Source organism: Prionailurus viverrinus, chromosome E3, assembly GCF_022837055.1.
Source record: "Prionailurus viverrinus isolate Anna chromosome E3, UM_Priviv_1.0, whole genome shotgun sequence".
NCBI lineage: Eukaryota > Metazoa > Chordata > Mammalia > Carnivora > Felidae > Prionailurus > Prionailurus viverrinus.
In genome coordinates this window covers 10,528,082-10,545,868 of record NC_062576.1, presented here as the reverse complement: position 1 = coordinate 10,545,868, position 17,787 = coordinate 10,528,082, and the positions used below count along the sequence as shown (strand labels likewise).

The window sequence follows — 17,787 nt, the reverse complement described above, 5'->3', positions numbered from 1 at the left end:
GAGGCTGGGGCACGTTGTCTAACTCAGGGAGAGGTGGTAAATTTGGCCACCGGTGTATGCTGTCAGGGCCTCCCTCGGCCCCCAAAGACCTCCACATCCCTATATCCAGGGCTCACTTCCGAAGCCTCATTTTATGCCACCTCTCGACACACCTCAGTGTTGGCCATTCCTCATCTCTTTGAGACTCTTCTCTTCTTGGCATCCTTCCCAACTTCTCTGGGTTTTCTCCAGCTCTCCTAGACACTCCTCTTCCACCCTGAAGGGTTAGGGGTCCTCAGGTTCCATCCTCTTCTCATCCTTTCTTATCTCTCCCTGCACATCCCACCATTATTGGCTGCCTCAATCACTGGCTATACTCGTGACCCTGAATCTGTCTCCCGCCTGTCCTGTCTCCTGAGCTCAAGACTCTGGCATTAAACATCCTCCTGGACATCTTCACGTAGACCCCTCAAACTCAACAACCCCAAGTGGTTAATATCCTCTTTGCCCCCAAACCAGCTCCTCCTCCCGGGCTTCCCTGGCTGTGAATGGCACCATCATCAACCCAAAGTCTCAACTCCCAACGACTCACTTCCCCAGGCCACGCGCTCTCAATCACCAAAGCCCTGCTGCCTCGACCGCCTAAACGTCTCTGACCTTCATCCACTCCTCTCCACAGCCATGACCACTACCCAAGTTCGTGCTACCATCACCTCCTTCCTGGACACCTGTAACAAACTCCCAAACTCCACCTGTCCAAACTCTGATCCCCAAGGGTCCTCTAGGCTAGTGCTTCTGAAACTTCAGCTGCATAGAAATCAGCTGGAGAGTTTGTTTAAAGTAGATTTCTGGGGGGCGCCTTGGTGGTTCAGTCCATTAAGTGTCTGACCTGATTTCAGCTCAGGTCATGATCTCACTGCTCATGAGTTTGAGCCCCACGTCAGGCTCTGTGCTGAGAGTGTGGAGCCTGCTTGAGATTCTCTCTCCCTCTCTCTCTCTGTCTCCCTCTGCCCTTCCCCCACTTTCTCTCTCTCAAGATATCTTTTCTTCTTTTGTCGTTTAAATTTGTTAACGCTTATTTCTTTTTGAGAGAGGCAGAATACGAGAGGAGGAGGGGCAGAGAGAGACAGAGACACAGAATCCAAAACAGGTTCCAGGCTCCAAGCTGTCAGTACAGAGCCGACACTGAGCTTGAACCTATGAGCTGTGAGATCATGACCTGAGCCAAAGTCAAGACACTCAACCCACTGAGCCACCCAAGTGCCCTCTCTCTAAAAATAAATAAATTAAATTTTAAAAAAAGTAGATTTCTGGGCCCCTCCCAGGCCCCCTCCCCCCACCCCGCAATCTGATTCTCATTCTATTGGTGTGGAATGGGGCTCAAGAATTTGCATTTCTAAAAACCTCCCCTAAGGGGGTCCCCTGGAGCAACCAGAGCTAAAGATGCTGGAGAAGAGGATACAAGTTTTGGGACCATACTTTGAGCAGCAAGGATCTCTGCGCTGTCCAAAACGGAGGCCACTAGCCACAGATGGCTATTTAAATTACTAAGACAAAATAAAACTCAAAATTCAGTTCCTCGGTAGCACTAGCCACATTTCAAATGCTCAATACCACATGTAGCTACTGTATTGAAAAGCGTACAGTATAGAATATTTCCATTACCACAGAAAGTTCTACAGGATAGCGTTGCCCAGGCCGTGGGGACCGTTCTAAAAATGAAGGCTGATCCTGGGCACCACCCCCCTTTTTTTTTATTTTTTTAAGGTTTATTTATTTTTGAGAGGGGGGAGGGGCAGAGAGAGGGAGACACAGAAGCTGAAGAAGGCTCCAGGCTCTGAGCTGTCAGCACAGACCTAGGCCCTCCTCTTCCCCCTAAGATTTCAGAGGCTGTCACTTCCTAATGAAGGACATCGAGAGCCCGGAGCGCACAGAGATGCTCCTAAACGCGGATACCCTGAAAACGCTTTGGAAAGTCTGGATCTCCCCGGGCTAGAGAGAGAGGCCAAGAACTTTGAGCTCATTGGCTGGTAGCGGGGGCGGCTGCCAGCGCTTTCCTTTGATTGGGTACTTTCTCATAGCGGAAAGCCAATCATCCAGGGAGGTGGGGGCGGGGCCCGGCTCGCCGTACAGGCCCCGCCCCGAGTTCCGGCGCTAAGCACCGCGGGAGAGTCCGATTGACGGTGAGTTCTGACCCTTTACCTGCTTAAAGACCCTTAGGTCCAGGACGCCAGCTCACCGCTTAAAGAGTGGGGAGGTAGGGTCATGTCCTCCCTCTGGCCACAGGGAGCACCCCTCCCCCAAGCCCTGAACTCCAGGTGTTACAGTCTCGCCCTCTGTGTGTTCAGTGCCACCGCCTGTGAAATGGGATTGGGTGGGAGGGGTGGGAATGGGAGAAATTGCAGTGTCCGTCGGACACCAAGGCTGTGTCCCCACAGGAGGATGGCGCAGGAGGAGGGCGGGAGCCTGTCCGAAGTGCGGGCCCGGGTGGGGGCGTCACATGGCATCACCGACCTGGGCCACAAGCTGCACTTCTATGACCGCTGGGCTCCAGACTATGACCAGGTAAACTGGCCAGGCTCCTTCCCCTCTCTCCTCTTGCCTGCCCAGCCTCAACTTTCCTATCTCTAAAGAGGGAATAATTCGCTTTGCATCATCGCAGGGTGGCTTGTGAGAATGAGGTGAGACCCGGCAGTCCTGCCTCCTCAAGGACTGGCCCCCTCTTCGGCTCATCCACAGCAGCTCTGGCCTCTGACCAGCCCCATGTTTCCATATTGGCAGCCCCTTGAAAAATCAGGAAACAAGACCTCTCTACCCTGGGACTGCACCTGGAGGAGGTGCCAATAAGCATGTGCGCACACACACACACACACACACACACACACACAGCTTGGCCTGTTTGATTCCTAGACCACCCTACACAGAGGTCACCCAAACACTGGGGCACGGGGTGCCGGTCAGCTCAGTACTCTGTCCCCAGGATGTGGCCGCCCTGCAGTACCGCGCCCCCCGCCTCGCAGTAGACTGCCTTACCCAAGCCCTTCCGGGCCCACCCCATGCTGCCCTGATCCTGGATGTGGCCTGCGGCACCGGCCTGGTGGCTGCTGAGGTGAGGCCTCCCCACATCCCCTGTCCTCTCTTCAACTCCCCACTCGCTCCAATTTCCTCCCACCCCTGGCCCCAGAACTCTGCCTCCCTGCTCAGACTCACCGGTCCCAAACACGTGGACTACATTTACTGCGGAGCCTGCTGCCCTCCCCAGTGCAGGGACCCAGCTGGGAGATGGCAGGTGTGAACTGTGACTGAGTCCCCCCACCTTAGCTGCAGGCTCGGGGCTTCCTCCAGCTGCATGGGGTGGATGGGAGCCCAGGGATGCTGGAACGGGCCCGAGCCCGTGGCCTCTACCAGAATCTCAGCCTCTGCGTCCTGGGCCAGGAGCCTCTGCCCAGTTCTGAAGGTACTTCCCTTCCCACCCAGGCACCTTGACAGTGAGTGCCTTCTCTTGTCCAGCCTCCATCCTCCTTGCTGAGCCCTTCACAAGCCCCCGCCCACACTGAGCCCCATGAACCCCCACCGGGACCCTCTCTGAGCCCCTGTGAGCCCCTCTCTCTGAGCCCTCTACCCCGTGATCTGATGTCATCCCTGTGGGTATCATGAGGCCACACCTAAGACAGACCCCACACTCCACACAGGGACCTTCGATGCGGTACTGTTGGTGGGTGCCCTCAGCGATGGCCAGGTGCCCTGCAGTGCGATACCTGAGCTTCTGCGAGTTACCAAGCCAGGTGAGGAGCAGGCCCATCCAACCCCACGTGAATGCCTTCCCCCGCCGCACACCCACAGACACTAACCTCCGAATGTCTCGGGCTAAGCGAGGGGCAGGGTCCTGCCCAGGGTCACACAGCCTAGCCTAGCTTCCCAGCCACCAGCTGCCACCATCAACAGACCCAGGCAAGCAGGCAGGGCAGACCGGTAGCCAGCTTGCCCTCCTATCCACTGGGCAGCTCCACTCCCCCTGGCTCTGTTTCCTCACCTCTGAGCGGTGACAGAGCCCCTTCCCCAATGGATCGCAGTGAGCGCTGAGTGAAAAGACGTGTCTGAGGCCTTTGCTCCAGTCCTGGCACGCAGTGGGGGCTCAGTTCAGTTCCCTGTCTTCCGGCTCCCTCACGAACTCACTGACAACTGTCAGGTGAGTCTCTTGCTCTTTCCTGGTCTCAGTTTCCTCATCTGTGAAATGGGCTGCTCAGGTGAGATGATAGACGTGAGCACTTTTTGTAACCTCCACCCGTGGGTTGATGTGCAGCTAAGGACTGTGTTTACTGTGCTCCTCCTGTGTGCCTTGTCCCGCGCTGGCCTCTGCTCTGGAGGGGGGGTACGCACCCTGCCCTCTGGGCTTCGATCACCAACCTACTGCACCCCACTGCACCCCAGGAAGGGGCGTGGGGAAAAGGACCAGGGCACACACTCTGAGAATTCAGGGAAGAGAGGCATTTCCAGGGGACAGGCGGCGGGGGGGGGGGGGGGGGGGGGGGCGGTGCTGACGGCAGTGGGCACAGGAACACAGCCACAGGCCAAAACAGGTCAGGAAGACAGCCACGGGGAGTCAGAGGCAGAAAGGAGCATGGGGGACTGAGCAGGCAGGAGCTGAGGCCCTGACTTGGCTGCAGGATGGGCTCAGGAAGCCCCAAAGTGGGCCTGTGGCAGCAAGGCCGCATCCTCTCCCTGTCCCCCTCGCCTCCACTGTGAGGAGCCGGCCCTGTGGCTAAGCCTGGGCAGGTCTGGGCAGGCTTCAGCCTCAGGGAGCAGGGTCTTCGATGGGGTCAGAGAGAGAGGTAGTGGTGGGGCTCAAGAGAACAGGAAACTCCCATTGGCATAACCAGCCCCGCCCGCGCTTGTCAGGCCCCTGAGCTGGCTAGAGCCCCGTCTGCTGCGCCCCTGTCACAGGCTCCCCTGCTTCGGAGCCTTTCCTCTCACGGAGCCCAGCCACCCACCCTGCAGGGCCCGGCTTCTCCTCCCCGCTTCCTCCAGGAAGCCTTCCAGACACTGGCCTCTTCTACATGTATCTGAGCCCGCACTGGGCACGCTATAGGTGTCTAGGGAACACCAGAAAGGATATGTCACTCATTCATTCAGCCGGCGCTTAATGTGGTCCTTCCTGTGAGAGCCGGAAACGAGCCCCACTCTGTAAGCTGGGAAACTGCAGCTCAGAGAGGTGATGGGACTTACCCAAGGTCCCAAGTGTTTCCTTCCCGTGCATCCAGACACACCACATCTTCCGGCAGAGGGGCTGGGTGAGCACTGAGGAGGGAGTCCCCTCTGTCCAGGGGATTAAGCCAAGAGTTCCCAGCATAAAGGACGCGTGAGCCTGGAAGTTGGTATAGGAGGCTGAAAACGCAGAAGGGTATTCCCTGAGGCGGGAACAGTGAGCAGCAAAGGCATGGAGATAGGAAAAGGCTGGGGGGGGTGGGGGGGTGGTTGGTGGTGGGGAGAATGTACACCCTTGAGGGAAGAGCAGGAAAGATAACCTTTCCCGGAAGGGGTGGGCCTAGAGCCTGGAACCAGGGCTCCTGCCCCTCCCCCACTCACCTCTTCCCCCCCTCCACCCCCTGCCCCCATCTCTCCCTAGGGGGGCTGGTGTGTCTGACCACCCGGACCAACCCGTCCAACCTTCACTACAAGGAGGCCCTGGAGGCTACCCTGGACAGGCTGGAGCAGGCCGGGGCGTGGGAACGCCTAGTGGCCTGGCCTGTGGACCAGTGGGAACTGGCCACATCCGAGCTTGAGGTGGTGCCCAGAACCTCTGACAGCGATGGCTTCATCTCTGGCATCGTCTACCTGTACCGAAAGCAGGAGGGGGCCCAGGTGGAGGGAGTGAGGCCCGGTCCTCAGCCCCCAGCTGGCCTCTGACCCTCTCCTCCAGGCCCGTCCTTGGGCCTCCTCTGCTTCATCTGTAAAATGGGGCCCCTGAGCCAACCTGGCCCATTAAATGAGTCCCAGGAGGGGTAGCAGGACTCTGGCTCTGTGAGTCTCTTCCCCAGGAAACTGACATCCGTCCCTGAGAAGGACAGAAGTGAGAAGAGGGCCCCCACCCCAGGCCGCCCCTGAGCCAGCCCCGACAGGGCCACAGATGTAACTTCCTGACACCTCCCGTGGTGGGCCCTCTCACGCTAACTCGAGGACAGGAAACTCATGCCCGTGCCTCTGGCCTTGGCCAAATACCTTCACGTGGCCAGGATTCAGTTTCCTCATCTCTAAAGGAGCCGGAAAGCTGAGCTCAGGGCGTGTCTGCCCGGTGAAAGGGTTCAGTGACCCCCAGGCCTTGGGGGTATGATCAGGACTAATGATAATTCCTCCACACAGGGACTGTGCGAAGGCTCATTAGGGAGGAAGACTGAAGCCTGGCCTTCAGGACAAGCAGGATTCCGAGGGGTGGAGAGAGGCAAAAAAGACATTCTAGACCCACAGCAGGAAACAGCCTGGGCCAAGGCCAGGACGTGGGACCTGGAGGGTGAGCAGACCAACCTGGATGCCCAGGTTCGGACAGAGCTGGGACAAAGATGGATAGAGGGCAGGTGGCCCACCCCCCAGGGCTGAGTGTTCTCACGTGGCCTCCCCCCTGGGGTCCCCAGCACTTCAGCAGTGCGTTTCCTATGATCGCCTTGACCTTCCAGCAAACGAAGGGCTTGAGTGAGGTGATTCCCAAGGTGAAGGCCAGCTCTGATTTGTCACAGTTCCTCGAAACCAGGTTGTTGTTGTTTTTTTAAGTGTTCTTGTGTTGACCACCACACAGCGGTCGTACTCCTCCCTCACCCCTGCCCAGGCTTCTAGCCCTCCCCTGCCCACCTTCAAGGCCGAAATCAGAAACGATATGGTCTTCCTGTGCACAGGTCCCATTTATTATAGAAAATTATAGTAATTACCATGACAAACAGATATTAAGTTACAAAACAGAAACCAGAGAGGAGGCAGGGAAAAAAAGGTCCAGGACTTCCTGGGAATGAAGGCCAGAGAAAGACCGTCCCCCCTGCTCTTCCCAGGATGCCCAACGACCTTGGCAGGGGTGGCGAATCCAGGCGTGACTGGTCACAAGAGGCTGGGGTCCTCCTACCCAGGCCGCTGAGGCAGAGCCCTGAGGCTGCAGGGTGGGGGGAGGGAGGGGTGCAGGCAGCCTGGGCAGCCTCCGCGATCTCCTCCCCCACCACCACCCAAACCAGTTTGTAGCGCCTTCACCCCTCCCCTCTAAACCCGTCCGTCAACTCTGTGTCAACTCTGCTCCACGGGCAGGTGGGGGAGCGAGGCGCCAGCCATCCTCGCAGCCAACACAGGAGTGGGCCGGGCACCCACGGAGGCAGAGCCCAAGCAAATTCAGGGCCGTGCTCTCCTGACCGGCAGGAGCCAGCTCCCCCCTCCGCCTCCGCACCCTGTTACTTCCGCCCCCTCTCCTGTGTCCCCGGGGCCAGAGGAGGGCAGCACAGGAGTCTCTTTCTGTCCATCCATCCTTGCTGGCGGAGAGGAGGCTCTGGGTAGGTGTCCGAGGGGGCCGGAAGGGGCTGCCGGCCGGTGGCCTGGCTCAGTCCCTGCTTGTGCAGCCTGCGGCCCGTGGCAGGAACATCCCCAGGGGCACGGGCTGCGCCTTCAGTCCAGGGAGAAGCAAAGCCCGGAGACAGAGCTGAGTGGCGGCACCTTACACGTAGTTGCTGGCCGGGGCGGAGCGGGCGGCAGAGTACTTGGCCGAGTAGGGCTTGTCGGTGCGCGGTGGGCAATTGCAGCACAGCAGGGCCCCCCCGAGGAGCAGCAGGCCCGAGGCGGCCCAGCCGACGTACAGAGAGGCACCCATCTCCCGCTTCTGGCCGGAGGCCACCAGCGGGTTGTAGAAGTCCCGGATGATGTTGTTGGCCGTCCAGGACACCGGCACCATTACCAGCAGGCCGGCCAGAATGAACACCACGCCCGCCACGATCATGGTCTTGGCCTTGGCGCTCTCATCCTCCACACAGTTGGTGCACTTGCCGCCCACCACGGACAGCAGCACGCCCAGCACGGCCAGGATGATGCAGACGACCATGAGGGCGCGGGCCGCCTGCAGGTCCTGGGGCAGCGCCAGCAGCGAGTCATATACCTTGCACTGCATCTGGCCGGTGCTCTGCACCACGCAGTTCATCCACAGGCCCTCCCAGATGGTCTGCGACGTGACGATGTTGCTGCCGATGAAGGCCGTCACGCGCCACATGGGCAGCGCGCAGCTCAGTATGGCGCCCAGCCAGCCCAGCACGGCCAGCGCGATGCCCATCACCTGTAGTCCCATGGAGGCCATGGCTCGGCGTCTGCCGGGGTCTAGGACCTGGAAGGCTGTGGGGATCCGGCCCCGGGGGGCTGTAGGAATCCAAGCGCTGAGGACAGACCCTCGGCGTCTAGAGGGAAGACTTTCACTTCGAGTGCAGAGGCAGAGACGGTCGGCTCAGCTCCTTATCTCTCCGGAGTCAGAAGCACCAGCACAGCGAGTGTGACCGTGTGACCGGACCAGTTCCTGTCTCCAGTCTGACAGGAGACTGGAGACTGGAGCAGTTATATGGCTCTTGGGGGGGGGGGGGGGGGGGGAGCAGAGGGAGGGGTTTCCGTCCCTGGGGACTTCCCCTGACCAGTTTCTCTGGATTCCAGAGTCAGGGCCAACAAAGGCCCTTCAAGGCCTCAACCCTGGGCCCCTGAGTCAGGATCCTGGAGAGCCAGTCTCAGGGGAAACTGCCCTCTCCCCACCCCCCCACCCCCACCCCCAGGCCCTTGCTGAGGTCGATCTGGAGATAGACACTGAGTCACAGTCCACAGGCACCTGGACCCATGGGGCAGCCACGCCCAGCCAGGTTCAGGTCCCGAAGACAGGATCTCCACACCTCAGGGCTCCCTCCTTCCAGGCTTGGGTGGGCAGATGGGGTGGAGACCCTCAGGGAGGGGGTCTGAGGATAAAATCCCCACCCCAATTACTGTAGTCCTGTCCATACCTCTTCCCCACTGGCCTGATCACTACTGTTCCCGTTCTCACCATCCACCCGCTTGCCTCACCCGCGGTTTTGGTGTTGGCTCGACGAGGACAGTTTGGGGAACGAGGGGCTGGGGAGCCAGGACTCCTGGGTCTGTTAGTTGCTGTCCCCCCTCTTACCACCACCAGGCTTCCCAGCCCTGCCAGAGGAGAAGAGAGAGGGAAACCTGCCCCCCCGACTCCTGCCCCCTACCAGGAGAGTTTCGGTCACCTCCTCCTGGGGCTGCAGCCTGTTTGGCCAGACCTGAGTGGGGGAGATCACCAAGAACACGCTACGGGCCAGACCCTGGGAGCAAAGCCCAGCAAAAGCCTGTTTACTCTGTGAAGACACACAGAGAGGTGGTCAGATAAAGCCAGGATGGGGGCAAAGTCCCAGGAGGCTTCAAAAGGGAGGAAGAACACAGACAGAATGGAGGTGGGGCTCTGGGAAGGGGGCTTGGAAGGAAAGGGGAGCTGCGTGGTACAACTCTGGGGGTGCAGAGGGCACTGAGGACAGGAATCGCCACCGACGGGAGTTTGCAAGGCAGCGGGACTAGGTGAAGGGGGACATTTGGGGAGAAGAAACATGGAGGTCAAAGGTGCTGATGGGGGTGGGGGGGTGGAATGCACTTAATTCTAGGAACCCGGAGGAATCCAGTCTGACCAGACCCTGGGGTTGTGGGGGAGGGGCTGGAGAGAAAGGGCCAGAAATCTCTGCCCCAAGTATCACTGAGCCCATCAGGATCAGCAAGGGCATTGGATGCCAGGCAGAGAGGTGCCCGCACACCCTAGGGAGATGTCTCTGGAAACTAAATAGAGGTGAAAGAAAGCAGGGGAGGGGTTGAGGGGGTCTTTGTCAAGGAGAGTGGCTGGATCAAGGGAGCCCCTCACCCTCCACGTGGTCGCCACCACGTGGGGATCTTCAGGTCCCAGAACCCCCAGCACTGTCCAGCACCACGCTCGGTGCCCTGGGGTGGCTATGTGTCCTCCGGCTTCCCATGGAAGCATCAGCAAGCATGCGTGATTTAGGTTGGAGTCCTCTGTGAGCCCTGGGCACACCGGAGGCCTTTGGACCCCGTGTTGGCAACCTGATACACCGCAGGGCTGGCTGGGACAATCTAGCGTGATGGGGAAGTCGCGGTCTTGCGCTGTGGTTGGCGGTCACGCATCCGGCCCCTCTGTGAGGCCGGGGGGCTCCCAAAGACCGAAGCAATGCCTGTCTCAGCAAGGGGTTCTCAGTGAATGCTCGGGGCGCTCAGTAAGGCAGGAGGCATTCTCCTGGTTCCCAAACGCCCTCCCCCACTCTCCCCTACACACACACACACACACACACACACACACACACTGCCAGGGACACACACCAACACAAACAGGGATGGTTTCTGCCTGGACCACACCTCCCAGGGTTTTCCTTACAAGGCTCTGAGGAACAGCACACCCCAAGGCCTATGGGCTGAGCAACAGAGATAACTACCCTTCGAGATTAAGTGCTTTCCTGTGATGACCTCATCACAGCCTCCCCATCAGTAAGGAGGCAGGGTCTCTTCGAGCCTTTGCACAAATGGGTAAGCTGAGGCCGGAGAAGGCCGAGGGCTTGCCCAGGATGGGATGGGCACTCCTCCATCAGAGCCTCCTTAGCCATGGTCCCAGCCCCTCAGCAAGCTTTCTGAGTACAGAAGTGAGTTGGCCAGATGGCCAGACCCCCACCTTGCCCCGCCCCTGCCAACTTCCTGCCCTTGTTTTCCTGGGACACAGCCAACTGGCACTTGGAGAAGTAAGAGTGGGGGAGGGGGAGCACACAGGCCCTAGAACTTTCCACCTGTGGCCCAAAGAAGTGACTAAGAAGCTGTCCTTCCCTGCCCAGTTCAGCCAAGCACATCAGAGGCGGGGGAAGGGAAGGGCAGGTGCAGGAGAGGCCCAGGCAGAGGGCAGGCCCAGAGCAGGGGAGGTCTGTGGGGAGTCCAGATGGGGCTGTGGGCCCAGGTGTGCAAAAGGAACAGGAGGGGGATCCCCCAGGGGACCGTGAGCAGCTCTGCACATGAGTGGAGCTGGAGAGAGATTTGTAGATGCTTGACTTATGCCAGGAGACACTGGCTGGGTCCCACCCACCTGTTGAAGGAAAAACACTAGCAAAAGCCAGACACTTTTTCTGCGTGTGCTCGGGCTCCCTGAGCCTGCCACTCCCAACAGCCTGGACAACCTTTTACTGTGACATCTCTCAATATATATATATATATATATATATATATGTATATATATATTATATATATATATATATTGCCACCCATCATCTTTGCTTCTGGGCCAAGGAGGGCAAGGTTGGCATTGATTTCTTTTTCTTTCTCCCAATATTTGCTGTCTAATTTCATGCCAATAGAATTATACCACACATGCTGGTTTTTATCAAGGACAGTCCTCTCCCCAGATCAGTTCACCCATCCCCGCCCATGCCAGGAGCATCTTGCCTGCCGTGTGACCATGGGGAGGTCGGTTTCATCCTCAGCCTCAACTTTCCTTGTTGTCAAAGGAGGATATCCGACCCCTTCCCTCTCAAAGTGTCAGACGATATGAGGATGTGAAAATGCCTTGTCAGCAGGAAGTTCAGCACCATGAGGACAGAGAAGTCACCCCCTCAGCCCTGGTCCCACTAACACCAGGTAGGAGCTGGGACTTCTTGGACTCCTGGTCCCCAGAGGCCCAGAAGCTCAGCCAAGCCCATGATCAAAACACACAGACACACACACACACACACACACCCCAAACATAACATTTTGATCCTTATAACATCAAGGTGTTTTGAAGAAAAAAGGAAACAGCCTCACTCTCAGCTCAAAAATCAGTCCAGCGGAAAGCTGGTCCGAAACCATTTATTTCTCCAACAGCTCGCAAACTTCTCAGCCCACAGACACAAGTTAAGATCGTGTTCTTTTTTAACCAGAGACAATGCCATTAAGTTCCACAATGTTAAATGTCAGTAAGTAGTCTGCAATGGAATGTCACGGTCCCCGGTGAGCATACAGATTGTGTCACCAGGGCACTTCAGATGCCATCTCCCTGGCTCATTCCAAAGCCGGATCTCCCCGAGGCTTGCGGCAACAGGCCGTCACTTCCAGCCCCCGGCCGGTGCACGACTGGCCGCCTCCTGCGTGGCTCTGGCAGCGACAGAGATTTCCCACACCTTCCCAGTGGAAAGGCTGGGCCCCCGGCTGGGACTTTCAGAATCTGAGGGAGGATGTGGTGGCCCCTGTGTGGCTCTCATCCGGAATAACCCTGGCCCTCCCTGGCTCGAGTCCAGCTCTGCACTACCAGTTCTGTGACATTGGGCAACAGAAGCAAACTTTCTCAAACCGATTTCCTCATCTGGGTGAGGAGGGTGACGGTGCCTCCTGCCCAGGGACTGGGAAGCTCAAGCAAAGACACAGAGTCGGGGCCCGGGAGCACTTGGCCCACTGAGATTCTTCGGGCCACGCTCACAGGGGTCCGGTGAGCCCAGTTTCCTAGGCTGGGAAGTGGAGGCCTGGCCCTCTGCCTGGCATCCCGCACCAGCGGCCATCCTCCCCACCGGCTGGGGACGGGGTAATGACAGGCCTGGCTGCACAGGAGGCCTGACTGCCCGGCCTGGCCAGACCGGCTGAGCCTGTGCTACCCCCTGGCTGGGCCCCACGTGGGCTGAGGGAGAGGGTGGGGGTGGAGGGTGGCCCCTCCAGGGAAGGGAAGCCAGGCCACACTGCTGCCTGCTGGCCACCCGGGTAGAGAGATGGGGACATGGATTCCGAGAGAGAGGGACTTCAAGTCCCCTTCATGTGCTTGGTTAGAGAGAGGGTCAGATGGGGGCAAGCGTTCCTTGAAGGCACGTAAACGAATGAGTTTGTTTTTTTTTTTAAGTTTATTTGTTTATTTTGAGAGAAAGACAGGGAGGGCAGAGAGAAAGATGGGGGAGAGAGGGAATCCCACGCTGGCTCTGTGCTGACAGCTCAGTCCCTCATTCCGATGCGGGACTCGATCTCACGAACCGTGAGGTCATGACCAGAGTTGAGATCAAGAGTTGTCACTGACGGAGCCACCCAGGCGCCCCTCGTAACTGAGCGAGTTTTTAATTACTTCCCATCAAATTCGTGCCTCGGATCCCAGCTTCCCTCTGGAAGGAACCCCGTATTTATGTGCGACCTTGATCATCCTTACCATCCCACCCAGCTGTGCAGCCGATCATGGGCCACTCCCCTGCTTCTCAGAAAGATCCATCCCAAGCCCCAGAGGTGCGATGTCCTTCCCAGCCACCCCTGTCCCTCCCCCTGCGCCCCCACCCCCATTTCAAGGCAGCCCTGTCTCTGCTGGATGTGTCTTCTTTTTTCCAGAAGCAGTGGAAGGACAGAACCTAAAGGCCAGGGGGTCCCTGAGGACTCAGCTGACACCCAGCCCTGCCCCTCCGGAGCCAAGGAACCCATTTCCACCAGACCCCTCCAGTCAGCTGGTCAGCAAATAGTTTTCGAGTACCTGCTACAAGCCAGGCACTAGGCTGAGGGCCTTAGCGTGACGAGAAACCAATGTCTCTTCCTATAAAATCACGCAAGGGTATCATCATTCCCATTTTAGAGATGAGAACACGGAGGGTCTGAGAACGGATGTGACATTCCAGGGCCACCAGGATTCACACCCGGCCCTGCCTGATTCTGGGGCTTGTCCTCTGCACCCACCCTCTCACTTAATACTCTTCCTTTGTTTCTCCTTTTAGTCTTCCGAGGAGGCTACAGGGAGCTTGGCAGGCCCAGGGCTGGACATGGAACTCAATGGGGAACGTGGCTGGCACCTGCCCTCAAGGCCCACCCCCACTCTGAATAGACAATTTCCAGTATCAGACGGTCTGTGTGAACTCTGCAAAGGAAAAGGCCCGCCCCACCCAGGGCCCACAGCAGGCTTCCTGGAGGAGGTGTCAGGTGGAGAGGAGACCTGAAGGGTGAGTAAAAGATTAGAAGTCTATGAAGAAAGAGCTCTGCAAAAGGCGGTGGGGGGGGGGGGGGGGGGAGGGAGGGTGCTGGGATGGATCTTTCTACACCCAGGGGGAGGGGGATAGGTGAGAGAGGAGGGCCTCTGGTGGGGGCGCTTGTGGAGTCTGGTGCTGGCAGTTGATGGGGCTGGGCTGGAAATCAAGTTGGGCACATCAGGGGAGGCCTTGAGTGCCAAGTTCAGGAGCCTGGAGGCACAGGGGAACCACGGACAGGCTTTGAGCAAGGGCAGGCCTGGCCAGGTGTGACTCGTGGGGAGGTACCTGGGCCAGTGTGGGGGAGGAGAGAGAGGGCTGTCCTGCTTTCAGGGGGACCCTCAGGGCACGGGAGGCAGGGTTTCACGGGGGTGGGGGGAAGGGGGGTGTTTTGACCCAGAACCAGCCAGGACCCCCAGAGCAACCCGCTAGCCCTGGGCGAGGCCTGGCCCTGTCTCCAGTGGGCCCGGGCTGGAGCCGTCCCACCCGGCTTCCTCTCCACCCCCCTGGTGGGAGCTTCAGAGGACTCTGGAACCTGGCACCCTTGCTCTCCAAGCAGCCTGGGCAGGGCACGCACCTGCTGACGACAAGCAGAGAAGCTGTCTCTGCTTCTGTGACGCACCGAGGGGGAGAAAGAAACCAGCAGGCCGACCTGGGGACTCCCAGGCAGCCTGTGAGTCAGGAGTGACAGGCCAAGGACAAAACCAGAAGTCTAAGGATCCTAAATGGCATCAAGCCCCAACCCCAGGTGATTCAGAGATCACATTACCCCTCCCTCCCGGTGTGGAGGGCCCCAGGCCTGGCCTTCCGGGCCTCTCTCAGACTTTCTCCTGCCTCCGTGCCTCTGGCATGGATGGGGTGGACCCCACCCGCAGACCCCTGGCCTCCTCGGGCCCCTCAAGTCCAGCTGCCAGATCTTGGTCTTACCGCCGGATGCACCCACTGACCCAGCCCGGCCAGCGGCCCTCACCCCCCCCGCCGGCTCCCAGCTGCGGATGGGTCTAGCCCCAAGGAAGGGCACGCGCCCCGACCTGCCCCATCAGCTGGGTGGCAGGAGGTGGGGAGCCAGGAGCAGCCACGCTTGTGGTTAGGTTTGAACTTTTTTGTTTTTCAATGTTCTTTTTATGGCCCGGCTTAACCTACATGGTTTGAACTTTTGGCGTGAGCCCAAGTATCCACCTGCAGCACCAGTGAATGCCCTCCCTCCCCCATCCCTCCTCCCTCCCTCCCCATCCCTCCTCCCTCCCTCCCCATCCCTCCCTCCCTCCCCCATCCCTCCTCCCTCCCTCCCCATCCCTCCCTCCCCCATCCCTCCTCCCTCCCTCCCTCGCCCATCCCTCCTCCCTCCCTCCCCATCCCTCCCTCCCCCATCCCTCCTCCCTCCCTCCCCCATCCCTCCTCCCTCCCTCCCCATCCCTCCCTCCCCCATCCCTCCTCCCTCCCTCCCCATCCCTCCCCCATCCCTCCTCCCTCCCTCCCCATCCCTCCTCCTTCCCTCCCCCATCCCTCCTCCCTCCCTCCCCATCCCTCCTCCCTCCCTCCCCCATCCCTCCTCCTTCCCTCCCCCATCCCTCCTCCTTCCCTCCCCTATCCCTCCTCCCTCCCTCCTCCACACACACACACACACACATACACACCAGCAGGGCTGGGGTAGCCGCAGATGCCAGCTTGGTGTCACTACCCTCACCCCGCGGCTCTCCACCCCCGCAACCTCCCCAGGCCAGGCCTCCCCACCCAGGAAGTATGAAGCTCCCCACACACACCTAGACACCCACAGGTCCCTCCTGGTCCCATCAGCCATTGCCAGGCCCCGGTTGCCATGGAAACCTCCAGCCTCCAGGCCCAGTGGCCCCTCCAGGGCCTGGGGCTCAGGGGCCTCCCAGCTACACGTGGTGGGGGGGGAGGGGGGGATCAGAAATCATTGACCAGGAACCAGGCAGCCATCACCTAAGAGTTTATCGCCTTCTGTTCCTGGGAACAGTGCTTGGCGGACCACACCGTAGGGCCTTTCCCCTGTCACATGCCCCCTAAGTCATTGCCTCCAAAGGAAGGCACCTCTCCCCCATCCTCCCTGTCTGTCTCCGCTCCAGAACACCAAATCCTGGTTCTTCTTGACCTCGGCTTCTACCTTGGGGTCAAGCTCAAGGAGAGCTTCTGTCTCAGCCCGCCTCTCTTCCCACCCTCCCCGTCCAAAGCCTGGCCAATGGCAGCTGGCAACAGGGACAGGAGAGAGAACAAACACCAACTGATGTGGCAAGAACGCCCCTACCCCAGCCATTGTTTCCTCAGCCTCCTCACCGGCCTCTCTCCAGCCTCCCCCTCCACACCAAGGTCACAGTGACCTTGAGACACACACTGGCCCTGCCCAGAAGCCTTCCCGGGTGTCCTGAGTGAGCGAGATGAAGTCCCGACCCCAGGGACCCCTAAAGTCTACCCTAGTCTGGCCCAGCCTTCCTCTCCTGCCACATATCCTGATGTCCTAATGTCCTGGCTGGCCACCGTGTCCGCCAGCCTCTCGTCCCTTATCACCACACCCTGAGCACACACATCATTTTGCTGCACAGCAAAGCCTGTCCCTTCCTTCAAAGCCCAGCTCTAAGGCCATAGCCTGTTGGCTCACCCACACGCTCGTGATCACCCCATCAGAGCACCTGCCACACTGCGTGTGGATGTGGTCTCTGCCTCCCGCCCCCCAGCCCTCCCACGCTAGGCTAGGTTCCTCGACGGTGAGATGACCACCTACTCTTCTCTGACTCTCCAAGAAGAGCCCGTGTGTCTCTGAACAAGCATCAACATCTAGCTACTGAATCACTAGTATTTTTTTTAACGTTTATTTCGTTTTGAGAGAGAGACAGAGACAGAGCACGAGCGGGGCAGGGGCAGAGAGAGACGGAGACAGAATCTGAAGCAGGGTCCAGGCTCCAAGCTGTCAGCACAGGGCCCGTTGTGGGGCCTCAAACTCATGGCCGGTGAGATCATGACCTGAGCCGAAGTTGCTTACTTCACGGAGCCACCCAGATGCCCCCTGAATTACTAGTTTTACTGGATAAGAGTGAATAAAAGAAGGCAGATATTAACAGAAATAAGTGATTGAGGGGCGCCTGGGTGGCTCACTCAGTTGGGCCTCTAACTCTTTGATTTCAACTCAGGTTATGATCTCACAGTTCATGAGTTTGAGCCCTGCAGGGATTCTCTCTGGACCCTGCTCACACTAGCGCCCTCTCTCTGTTTCTCAAAAATAAAATGAACCAAAAAAAAGAAAGAAAGAAAGAAATGACTGAATAAATAAATAGAGGGAAAGAGAAATCTCCCATGCAGAAAATTTTCAAAACATATATATAAATGCTACTCCTTCATTAAGGGGAAGCATAACCCCCTCCCCTCAAGTGTGGGCTGCAGAGTTACTTTCTTCCAAAGAGGACAGTATATGGGAAGGAGGAGAAAAGACTACGTTTATAGTAGAGGAATCTGACATACACTCGCTCAGCCAGGTGATCAAGGTCAACATCAACAGCCATAAACCGTGTTGGGAATATACACGCTTGGTAGTATGTGAAAACAATAGCACTTTGCCTCTGGGGTCTTGCTCCCCCCAAAACAATCCCAATATAACCATGAGAAAAACACCAGACAAATCCCAATAGAGGGGCACCTTACAAAATATCTGATCGGGACCCCTCAAAACTGTCAAGGTCACCAAAAACAAGAAAAGCCTGGGAAACCGTCGCAGCCAAGAGAAGCCTCGGAAGAAACAACGACTGGATGTTATGGGGTGTCCTGGATGGATCCTGGGGGCAGGGGGAAGGCCCTTAGGTAA

At 58.4% G+C, this 17,787-nt stretch overlaps 2 protein-coding genes across 2 annotated transcripts; one reads left to right on the top strand and one right to left on the bottom strand.

The window, feature by feature from the left end:
- The first annotated feature begins 2,124 nt into the window (after positions 1 to 2,124).
- Positions 2,125 to 5,988, top strand: METTL27 (methyltransferase like 27). The gene is given in 7 exon segments (XM_047839238.1): positions 2,125 to 2,162; positions 2,418 to 2,544; positions 2,960 to 3,088; positions 3,301 to 3,436; positions 3,672 to 3,764; positions 5,606 to 5,726; positions 5,728 to 5,988. Coding segments are annotated over 6 exon segments (729 nt in total). The 5' UTR covers positions 2,125 to 2,162; positions 2,418 to 2,421; the 3' UTR covers positions 5,855 to 5,988.
- An 865-nt stretch (positions 5,989 to 6,853) lies between these two features.
- CLDN4 (claudin 4) lies at positions 6,854 to 8,540 on the bottom strand. The gene has a single exon (XM_047839239.1). The coding sequence runs from the start codon at positions 8,291 to 8,293 to the stop codon at positions 7,664 to 7,666; it is 630 nt and encodes a 209-aa protein (XP_047695195.1). The 5' UTR covers positions 8,294 to 8,540; the 3' UTR covers positions 6,854 to 7,663.
- Between the last annotated feature and the right edge of the window lie 9,247 nt (positions 8,541 to 17,787).

Excerpts from the sequence above, each read along its gene's own strand:
- CLDN4 (XM_047839239.1), bottom strand. The coding sequence starts at position 8,293 with ATGGCCTCCATGGGACTACAGGTGATGGGCATCGCGCTGGCCGTGCTG.